Consider the following 12,084-nt stretch of genomic DNA (forward strand, 5'->3'; position numbering starts at 1 on the left):
AATCAAAATTTTGAATCTCTTAACTGATTCTAAGGCAGCATTTATAATTAGAAAAGTCTACAGTTCTGTTTGTACTGTATCTGTATTTCACACATCTCTGCTTTCTGTACATAAATAGTCACTAGGATTTTTACTTCTGTTCCCATACTTTGGGTCAAAACTTGTTTCATAAAAAGTACATACATATTGTCATAATTATGCTTTAACTGTCCATTTTGTTGTTTTTCTTTCTCTAGCCATCTATCTTTGCAAGAGGACCATGCAGAACAAAGCAAGGCTTGAGCTGGCAGATTATGAAGCCGTAGGTATACTGATTTTACAGTTCCAAACACTTTTCAATTGAGTTTGCTGAACTCAGCCTCCTTTCTTTGTTTAGCAAACTGAGTGTGGGATTTGTGCTTTTAAAATTGTTCCTTGAGTTGGGAAATTAGAACTATTATTGTCATGGTTCATAAAGACAGCATCAACATCTAACATGGCTGCCACTGAAATTACATTTTCTCAGATGTATGCACAACTTGAGGTAAATGTCAGAAAGAGTTGCAAAAGACATAATAAGGCCAGACAAACCTTTATGGAGCTTTACTTACTTTTAACTGAATATTCTTTCAGAAGAGCTCAGATCCTGGTTGACTTATTCATAATGTGTCTCTGCAAATCAGAACAAATTTCATTCACAATATTCTTGGGCAAATGTCAGTGTTTACCTACAAATGGTGATAACAGACTCATTTCTCCAAAGTGCCTAAACATATTTTCCAGTATGTATATGCTGGTAATGAGTATGTTAGTAGGTTAGTCTGCATCATTTGTTTTAGCACCTTGGTAAAACTACCTGATTTTTTTCTTTCATTGTTCTTTACATTCCTACTTATGGTTTCTGTGCTTGGCCAGCATGAATTCCAGAACTGTAACTAAGCAATTGCTGTTCCTGCCTTCTCCCTTTTGAGAGGAGTTCATTTTCCTAATTGAGCTTGCTTTGAGTGGTGAAAGGAAGTAGCTCCCTTTTTAGTTCTCTTCTGACTGACCCAGCACATCAAGGAGTCTCTCTCCAGTCAGCTCTTCAACAGCTTTTCTCTTTGGTTGTCAGGGAGCCTCTCCTTGTTCTGTTGCTAAACAGGGATAAAAAGGTTAAGGTTGTCAAGTCATCTCCAACTGTAGCAGGAGGTGCTCATCCCAGTTACTAAGCCAAAGAGCCAGCGTTGTCAAAGATGGCCAGCATGACTGCACAGAATGCTAATACCTTCCCACCAGAGTGGTACCTATTTATCTACATGCACTTTTGCATGATTTCGAACTGCTGGGTTGGCAGAAGCTGGGACTAGTGACTAGAGCTCATTCCATCATGCAGCATCTGGTCTTTGAACTGCTGACCTGCCAGTTTTGTAATTGTCAGATTCAGCGTCTTAACCACAGAGCCATTGTGTCCCATTAAACAAGAGTATAATGGCTTTAATATTTCCTCCCTGTTATTTCTTCCCACGTGCATCTATGAACCTCCTGTGCATCTGTAAGTAGCAGGTCTTCTTCCCAAATTGTGGTGGCTTTGGGAAATGGGGGGAAAATGCACTTTGGATGAGCCTGATATCTCATAGACATAGGATTTTCCCCATTGCAAGTTATATATGAAACAATAGCAATAGTAATTGCAACTTCATTTATATACCACTTCATACCACTCTAAGCAGTCTCTAAGCAGTTTACAACGGTAAGCTAATTGTCCCCATCAAGCTGGGTACTCATTTTAGCGACCTCAGAAGGATACAAGCCTGAGTCAAGCCTGAGCCTTGGCTGGTATTGAACTCACCACCTTGTGGTTTGTGAGTGAGTGGCTGCAATACAGTCATTTAACCACTGCACCACCAGGGTTCAAGACAGATATAACTGCTGAACTAAGATTTGCTTAAGCCATTCAGAGGTGGTCTGAGCTCTTCCAGAGCCTGAGGCATGAAGTGAAGAGCTACTTCCATTATGCTCTCCCTCCCATTGCCAAAAATGGCTTTACACAAACAAGGTGTTTCTAAAATACCTGCTTCTAAGATCCCTCAGAGCCAAGCAGAGCCATCTTGCAAGCTATACAGAGCAACAGCAGCAAGACTCCTTCCAGGGCAGGGGACGTTCATTACTCCTGGTATTCTTACACCTGAGTGGCCACTTCAATATGTCCAGGCCTGAAGCCATTGGTGATCAACCAGTACCTTTAGTCAACTAATTTGGACTCAGATCCATCCAAGATGTCCCAGTCAATTTTTAACCTTGGCACATTCTCTGTTTCTAAAGATTCAGTACCTAAATCATCCAAATGCCTTAAACTGACCACCATGAATGGGGGTAATGGGATTTACAGTCTAAAACTTCTATAACAGATGCTGCTTTGAATACTGAAGTGTGAATACCTTGTACTGTATGCTTCCTTATGTGATGAGAGCCCAAAAATTCAGAAACACTACATTAAACTTCTGCCTCCATCCCCTTTACTACTGTTCACTTCTGATTGTCACATCAGTAACGTCAGTCACTCAGTCCCAGGTATACCAATGCCTGTCACAGTGCTGCTACTCTGAACACCATTTATATTGGGAGACCATTTGTGAGTTTCCAAGAAGCATTTGGCTGGCTGTATTTGGGAATCAAATAGTGGATTAGATTTTCCCTTGGTCTGTCTATTAGCAAAGTTCTTCTTACATTTGTCCTCATCTTGAGACTTATAATTCTACTTCTTCTCAGGTTTATGTAGTTCAATGGAACAAGAACAGATTGAGATTACTCTGCGCCAAGGATAGGGATCATGTTAGCTTCCAATTGCTATTGGACTACAACTCCTATCATACTTCACAAAAGTCTATGCTGGGAAGGGCTAGTGGGAACTGCAGTCCAGTAGCATCTGGAGTACCACACAATTCTGATCTCTTGTGTACTCCATACTTGTATACATAAGATTACTACACCAGTGGGTGTCCAATTTACTTGGTTTAGAACTGCATCTCTACAAGTATCAGAAGCATATATAAAAGGAAGTAAATTGTACTTGCATAATTCTAAGAATGATGTAAAATTCATGCTGTTTCACTCATTTAGTACCTTAGAGTACAGTGGAGATTTATTGTAGCTTATGCTGCTGCTCGGTGTGATTTACTAAGTAAACATTTCAAGCACAGAACTGCCAATTGACCCACCAACCATTGTAAGGAAAAATATTCCCACACTATATTATAATTTACCAGTGTTTTCAATCTCCCCACATTTCTGCCTTTATTATTTATAAATTAATAAATTTCATTATAAAATGTCTTTACTATCAGCTAGTCAGTTTAACTGAGTATAAAAGTTCTTTATGAATCAACAAAAGTTCTATTCAGCACTAGCAGACATTTTCTGGTATACTTTCAGAGAAGGTAGGACACAGTACTCTAGGGCACACTGAAAGGGATAATCATCAAACAATGCCAGACAATTAGCTCATTTTTCATTTTCATCCAAGCCCATAGCTCACATGATGAGCAATCTTATCAACACTGGCCCAGTTAATTAAAGATAAGACTGAATGCTTGGCTTTACCAGAGGCTCTGGCTGGAGAAATGGGGTCTCTTTCTAAAGGGGGGGAGGGTGTGTGTAGCTCCTATGACTGCAAACAAAATGTTGAACATCAATGTCTATGTCTGTTTCTGCATTTCTTTTCTTACTCATACTCACAGTGTATTTTCTGTCCTGTTGATCTCTTTGTGAGTTTGTCTCTGTTTTAAGGGGAGGGACATATAGAGAGGTTGACAGATCAACTTTCTGATTTCCAGGAATTTAAAAGCAACCAAAAAAATGGGGAGTCATAATATGGTTGCCATTGTACTTATCAGTTTTCTGAGTTACTCACCTATGGAAGCAAAGTATAGAAAATTCTATGTACATAATGAACCCATTGTGTATGGGCATAGTTTAACTACAATAAGGCACTTTCAAATTCCTGCTTACTTCAGTGGGAGGAAGATCTTGTGTATTTTGCACTAATGGAGCCCCAAAGCACAGATAGAACTTGAAAAATATGTGCTAACCCTTGCATTCCCACATACTTGTTCTTGCATGTCAAAGTTAAATAAGTGAAGATTTGCACCCCCTTTAAGCCCATAGTTGAATTTTTCTCATTTAAATTGATGATACTATAAAAGTACTGGATGATAAAGTCCCTGTATATTCCCTTCATGCACATGAACATGAAGCCCTCAAATGAAGCAACAGGCAGTAGCCAAAATATTTCCCAAATATTGGGGTACATAAAAATGAGGGAACATGAAACCTTTGGTGTGTATTTTTGCATCATTAATATTAGAAAGATCGTTGTATATCCTATCACAGTGCAAAGTCTTGTGTTTTGATATTTATTCCTGTATATCACATTTGAAATCTGTCTTTGCCTTTCCCCCATCACCTTGACTCTTAAGTTTTTTCCAGTTGATGAGATCAACTTGATTTGTTTTTTAAAAAATTAATGTATTACTTGTTATAACTGATGATTCTCCTTATTTTCCTCTTCATTAGGAGAATTTAGCAAGACTTCAGAGAGCTTTTGCAAGAAAATGGGAATTCATCTTTATGCAAGCTGAAGCACAAGTAAAGTAAGTGTTTTCAGTTCAATTAAATGAACAATGTGGAGGCAGATGTATTTGCACTGACAATTCTTACTTTAAATCTTGTGCTTCATAATTTATTTCCCTTCTCCCTGCATGCAATGTAGCATCTGTACTACATTCAGGACTAGAACAGTTAAAATCTTCTCACCATAAGGATGGCCTCATTCACAAGGAGAATCTGTCTGGTAGGGCCATTAGCCACCAGCAATATACTGCTCTGGCATGAAAACTTCACAATGAGGTCATTATGTGATAAATGGGCTTCAAGTGTTATGTTGTCCAGTACTGTCATTCATTGTACATGGAAGGGACAAGTGAAGATATTTGAATTAGCTGATAGCTGTAGTTTATGACTATGATTTGTTTATGACTGGAAGAGCATCTGCCTAGCAAAAAGAAAGTTGATTCAGTAATTTTGCATATTATCCAAACCTTTCTTTATTCAGATAATTCATGCCTGTTAGTATCTGACTCAAGAGAAACATTCAGACAGTTTATATCCTTCCTTTAAAACAACAGCAAACACAACAAAATAACAGTATGGCAAAATTGATTTTAAATGGTATTAAAACAGAGAAGATAGGGATAAAGTGAGCAGTTTAAAAAGGAAGTTTATAAAAATCTAATAAAAATGTCTTTTCGGATGCTATTTATTTGACCTATATGTTTTAAGAACAGTAATTTTATAATTATATTACTGTGCTTTATCTGTTGTTTAGACACTTCCTTGCGAGGGATTTATGTTGTAAGACATGAATAGTTGAGTCTGAAAAATATCAAAGGTTATGTGAGAAAAAGTACATTTTCATAAACACAAATCATCACATCTTGTTAGAAAGAAAACCCATCTTTCTCTTGCCCTTATGTTTTCTATCACATTCATATACCAGATCAAAAATGTGTGTGTGCATGTGTTTGTGCTTTCAAGTAGCCTATTGACTCATGGCGAACCCATGAATTTTATGGGGTTTGCAAATAGCCCCCCTAAAAAAAGGAATGTATGGCCTTAGCTTACAATCTTTTGAAATTACATGTGGACTCTACCAATTAAGCAACTAAAGCTTTATTTGCTTGACCTAATAATCAAACCACACAGCCCTTCTGTAATGAAAAGATGTGCTGTGGCACTTGGGGGGCTAATCAAAATTAAACCAGCTACTCATGTCACTTGTCACCACAAATTATCTTATTAACTAGAGAATGCTTTTAATATTTCATTTGGCTTTGTGTTTGGAAATATTGTTGATTTTTATAATATCCATACCTATTTGAGCCATGAAACCAGAATGAGAGGCTGATATTGTTCTTGCCTAGCTCTTAGCCACATTCATTTGATGGCTTCTCTGCTATGACAAGTTTTCCACCCCCATCCTCTGGGCATTCCCAGTGCCTCAGGCAATATTAAATGAGTCCCATTAGTCAGTGCCAACCACAGTGATAAGTGTGGGATGTTCATCATTAAACTCTTGCTGCTAAGACTATTAGATTTATGTGCCTAATATTAAGTACTTAGATTTAACAATAGTGGCCATCATGTCATTAGTTATTCTATATTTCCCTTCCAGTGGTTTTCAGCATTTGGGGGGCATAAAAGCATTGTTCAAAGTGGTGTCACTTTTGATATATATCAGAAGTGTAATGCAGCCCTAACAAACTAAACCAACATATTAATTTTGGACATTTACCCAACCTTAACTGTCAGAGGATGCTAAAGGTAGTCTGTATTTAACCTTTTTAGATTCTTGCTTACCACGAATGAATAACTTCAGGCTGCAGTTTACCCTGAAGGAATCATGTCTAATCTTGGAAACTAAGCGAGGTCAGCCCGGGTTAGTACTTGGATGGAAGACTGCCAATGAATACCAGGAACTGGCAAAACCACTGAGCATACCTTGGCTAAGAAAACCTGTCACATTCATGGGGTTGCCATAAGTCAACAGGTGAACTGAAGGCACATACACACATATAGTTTAAAACAGAGTTGGGGATCCTCTAGCGATTTTTAGATTGAGGGACTCCAGTTCCAGTCAAACACAGTTCGTGCAGTTAGTGGCAAGGGATTATGGGGACTGTACTTCATCAACATCTGGAGGGCCACAGATTTCTCCTTCCTGATTTAAGGTAAGTTTACAACAGTCTGGAAGGAGGTATGCTGTCATTATCTTTAAACCAGGAAGGAGGAATTTACACCTTTTTTGGTATAGAGTCAGCAGCAAGATTTCTGCATAACTTCCTAAGTTCACTACCTTTGGAGTTTGTCTCATTGGCCCCTAGAACGGGCTTGTCGAGTTACAAAAGGGGGCGGGATGGGAACAGGAGGTGGCATAGAACGCATCTTACCACACAGAAGAATGCCGCTGCCGCTGCCAGAATTTCGCATCGTGTTCTGGATGCATCCCAGAAGGGGCGATTTTCTGGAACGCTTCTAAACAGTTACTGAAAATCACCTCCTGGGGAACACATCCGAAACACAATGAGAACTTCTCGCGGCGGCAGCAGCTTTCTCCTGTGCAGTAAGATGTGTTCTATGTTTCGTTCCATCGCCATCACACCCCCTTTTGTAACGCGACAGGCTCATTCTAGGGCCTGTGCGATAAGCTATATAGCTGACGTCCCTGTTGTATTGTGGAGAGACGAATTTGGTTATGATTTGATTTGGTGTTCTAACTCACTTTTCCAGAATTGCATACTGACAACTTACATGAATACTCATATGGATTCAGGTCCCGAGCCAGCATGGTGTATTGTTTTGAACATTAGACTACAATTCTGGAGACCAAGGTTCAAATCCCCACTTGATCATGGAACCCGCTGGGTGATCCTTTGAACAAATCTTGCCAAAAAAACTGTGTGACATTTTCACCTTGGGGTCACCATAAATTGGAGACAATACAACAACAAAATAAGCTGGAATTTATTAATTTGCTGTTTATTTGCTTGTTTCAGAATTGACAGGAAAAAGGATAAAACAGAAAGGAAAATTTTGGATAGTCAAGAAAGAGCCTTCTGGGATGTCCATAGGCCAGTGGTAAGAGTTGTTGATTTTCTAAGTGTTTTGCTAACTAGCCATTCCAAATAGCTTCTTGATGTGTGGAGGAATGTACTTTTATATGATACATCTGATAGTACTTACATTGCTCATATTTGTTTTGCAATTCTTCCTCCACTTATTTTCAAATGCAATCCACTTTGAAATCTCTCATATGAATCACAGTATTTTGCACTGTCAAATAGCTGTGAGACAGCTTGAGTATATCTATTTTATCCTATTTTATGTTATTTATTCTAGATTGTCTCATTCAACAAATGTGTGCTATTTCCCAAAATGTTGGTTATAAAATCCTTCACAATTCACTTTTTTTCTCCAAAAGGCATAGACCACAGTAGGAAATAGGAAATTGAAGAAGAAATTGCTATTTGATCTAGGGGACTGGCTATTCATGTTGCTTTTCTAAGAAAACTCTATAATATTCATGGTATCATCATAAATTGACAGGTGACCTGAAGGCACAAACAGAAAGAATGAGCCAGGGACCAGTGCTATATTTGTGCCAACTATTTTTTCCCTTAAAAACTCTTTGTGGATCAGCAGCTAATGACTTGTGGTCCCACACCGGTCCATGGACCACTACTTTGAATAGCAATGTATTTTTAAAAATCCAACCAGTTTTGTATATAGATGATAATTTAAGGTCTATATTGCATGCTTTCCTTCCATATATTTCTTCTGCTGCACTGTTAAGTCACCAGGGCCAGGACCAACACTCAACACAAGCATGCAGTTCAATGACATAACTGTGTCAGTCTGGATCATTATTCAAAGGGATCTTGTAACACCTTTGAGACAAAGAGATTATCAGCAAAAGCTTTCATTGGGGTCATGCAGACCAGCAGCTTGGAGTGGCCTGAGGCCGCTCCAACCCTGGTTACCCCATCCCACCCCCAATCAGCATGGGATTGCAGCAACCACACGACCCAGTCCTGATCCAGGCTGCCACCATAATCTCAAATGGGATGTTGGCAAGAGCAGACTTCCCCCCTCCTTCTTGTGCCAGCTTTTCCTGGCCAGGAGTGTTTTCCATGCAGCTTTCTGCCACTTTGGGAGCATGTGTCATCTGCACACCCCACTCCCAAAGCGCTCGGAAGCTGCTCTTTCCTGCCCCTTCTGTTTCGGGCCATAGACTTAAGTCAGCTTCATCAGATGCATGGAGTGAAGTGCCTAGAAACAGACCTTTAAATTATTATTAACATTTATTTATAGAGTGCTATAAAGTTTGCACAGCGCTTTACATACTAAGGGTCAAATAAAATGGGGGGAGGGTGAGAATAAAAATCTGCCAATCGATGTACAATCTAAAACAACAACATTACATGATTAAAATATCTCTAAAATAATACTAACTAGTATACAATAACAACAAAATAAGCAGCAGATTACTTTGGAATGTCTCCCTAAACAGTAATTTGGAATGTCCCCCTAAACATGCCTCCCTTAAAGCTGGTTGCACATTCTATGCATAGTCTATAGCAGCTTATGTTACCAACTTCTTTTTTTCAGTTAGTCTCAAAGCTGCTACAAGATTCCTTTGCACAAGTTGTGCAGTTACCAAGGCTTTAGGTGCCTGAAATGGTATACCAGGGTTAATGTTTTGCCTGTTGTATCCCCAATACCACTTGTACACTCCCCTTGTGCTACAGCAGTCATTTCCAGTTTCCTATTCCTCATGGCAGAGTGGGCGGCTTAACACACTAAAGGGCAAGGAGTAGCTTTCTGGGTTCTAATTGGAGTTGTGGCTGGCATCTTCAGAGAATGCTGGCATGGAAGAGATTGGGGTATATATAGTGCTGGTTGAGAGGAAGCAATTTACATGTTAATAGCCATATTGTTCTGTTGTTGAATGGCAAGACCTCAGGGTGTCTATTTGATTAATGATCCATTGTCTGTTAGGAACCCCCTCTCATCCTGGATGGTTTTCATTTGCATTTGCTGGGTCTTGATTTTGGTGTTTTTCAGGACTGGTAGTCAAACTTTGTTTACTTTAAGGGTTTCTTCTTTTCTGTTGAAGTTGTCCAGGTGTTTATAGATTTCCAATGGCTTCCCTGTACATTCTGACCTGATAGTTGTTGGCCTGGTCTAGAATTTCAGTTTCCCAGCAGACAATGGATCATTAATTAAATAGACACCGTGAGGCCTTGCCATTCAGCAACAGAACAATACAAAGATTAACATGTAAATCACTTCCTCCCAACCAACTGTATATATACCCATTCTCTTCCATGCCAGCATTCTCTGAAGATGCCAGCCACAGCTGCTGGCGAAACATCAGGAATAAACTCCTCTAGAACACGACCTCATAGCCCAAAAAACCTATAAAAAAACTATAGCCTCTTGAATCTTTAGAACAATTGCCAAGTGAAGGATAGAAGCTCTAGCTATGCAAATCCATGTTTGAAATTTTTGAATTTTAGAAAGGAAAGCAATATGAACATTAAACACCACTGATAATCTCCTAGTAATTGCCTGAAATGTGTCTTTCTTAGCCAGGCTGTGTGAACACAACAGAAATGGACATCAGAAAGTGCCGCCGCATGAAAAACCCACAGAGAGTCAAAAAGGTAAGATGCAGTGATCCCAGAGTTAACTTTAATTCTAGACTCTAGAACTACAGTTAACTAGACTATATCATACCTTTAAAATGAGGCTATTAGAGTTTGATGGGATCATTTTATTATCTGCAGTGCTTATGGTCTTTAATACTTGGCTTAGGCCATTTTATACTACTTTGGCGCGTTACAGACTGCCCCTTTGAGGCGGCCTGTAGGCGCTGCTTTCCCCGGTGTATTGGGGCCTCAGCTGCCACAACCGCAGCTGCTGAGGCCCCAATCCACCGCTTTGCAGGCTGCGGGGAAGCAGCAAAAGGCCGCTTCCCCGCAGCCTGGAAAGGGGTGTCCTTGGGGCTTGGAGCCCCAAGGACACCCCGCGACAGCGGGGAGGAGGAGAAAGGAGCCGCTTGGACCCTTTCTCCCTTGCGTCACTGGGTGCAGCCGTCTGAAGGCTCTGCCCAGCGACGCAAAGCAGGAAGGAGCTCCGAAACGGAGCTCCTTCCAGGGTCGCGCAAAGGGCGCCATAGGCGCCGTGGTGTGGCCCCAATACGTCACAACCGCGCTGCCTCATTTGGAGGCGGCACAGTCGTGACATATTGATGGCAGTGGCCATGTGGAACGGCCGCCGCCATTTTGTGCACGCAGAGCGCGTACTAGGGTTAGGGGGGTGCGGAAGCACCGCCCCTTCCTAACCCTAGTACGCGCTCCACGCATACTATATGGCCCATTTGTAATGGGCCTACTTAATAAAAATAGTCCTGTGTTGCAGAGCAATAAACCTAAATATTTATGTTCGTTTACATATACTTCAAGGGGCAAGTTCATTTTTGTTGTATAAATGCCTTCAGTCAAAAATAAGACCTTGATATACCAGTATAAAGCCTAAATCCAATTGTTAGTCCCAACTAGAGAAAAACCACTAGATCAATGGCATTAAGTATTGATTTACGACTTCCCACTGATATGATGCTTCTACTCTGGATGAGATTATTAGATTTAGGCCATAGTCACACACAGAGAGATTGAGTTAGGATTCTGCATTCTTCCTGTTTCTTCCATTCACTTCCAGTCAGTTTCTCTCTTACATGTGTGTGTACGCACCTTTATAACCATGGCAACTGCACTTTGACTGTTAGATTCCCCACCCACAAGAGTATTTTCTTGTAAAAATATACACACTTTTATATTCTTTGTGGAAATATAACTAATACATATGGGAACCACAATTACAAACTGCAATTGTTAAATGAGATTTGGAAACATTTAGTTAATAGTGGGGCACGAGCACATTGAATAATTCTTTTCTAGCACCATTGGACATAGCCTGCTATATTCCATCACACAGCCAATGTAACATGTCAATACATGTCAGTTTGGTAGAGGCTCAGTGTTCCTGTTTCTGTCTTTTGTTCAACCATGTACAGTCAGCTTTTCATATCCATTCTGGACCCCCCACCTCTGTGGATAGCAAAATCCACAGGACCTCAAGTGCTGTTGTTTCTAATGGTGGCCCGACACATGCATGGCTGCATTGGCACAGCTGCGTGCATGTGCCACCATTGGGGAAAACGGAACAGGGACATCCGCAGATGTTCCAATCTGCAGATGGCAAGCCCATGGAATAAGAGAACCAAATAGTTATCACAACACAACATAATAGATGTGATCACTTAGCATTACATACAGTGATATCACTGTATACCCAGAGTATGGAACCTTGTTTTTAAGATGTAGTTGCAGTTATAGTTACAAGGCTCAGACGTAATTCATTGCTCTTGTAATTACAACTTTTTAAAAGAAAAAGACACATCTGGTTCCCCTCTAGTCACTTCCTATTTGGTTCCCAATTTATTCATTT

General features: G+C 40.1%; 1 protein-coding gene across 4 annotated transcripts in view; it reads left to right on the plus strand.

Moving 5' to 3' along the window:
- Positions 1-12,084, plus strand: part of RGS6 (regulator of G protein signaling 6) — a 325,966-nt gene that overhangs the window by 245,052 nt on the left and 68,830 nt on the right. For all 4 annotated transcript variants that reach the window (XR_016280962.1, XM_089521809.1, XM_089521807.1 and 1 more), the window contains exons 7-10: positions 237-301; positions 4,531-4,607; positions 7,569-7,650; positions 10,164-10,238. Coding sequence is in view for 3 of the 4 variants with exons in the window: in XM_089521809.1 (XP_089377935.1) it covers positions 237-301; positions 4,531-4,607; positions 7,569-7,650; positions 10,164-10,238 (299 nt within the window). In the remaining variant the exon portion in view is untranslated. The remainder of the gene's footprint in view (positions 1-236; positions 302-4,530; positions 4,608-7,568; positions 7,651-10,163; positions 10,239-12,084) is intronic.

This window comes from Sceloporus occidentalis, unplaced genomic scaffold (genome assembly GCF_023333645.1).
Source record: "Sceloporus occidentalis isolate IW3139 unplaced genomic scaffold, rSceOcc1.0.p SCAF_4, whole genome shotgun sequence".
Taxonomy (NCBI): domain Eukaryota; kingdom Metazoa; phylum Chordata; class Lepidosauria; order Squamata; family Phrynosomatidae; genus Sceloporus; species Sceloporus occidentalis.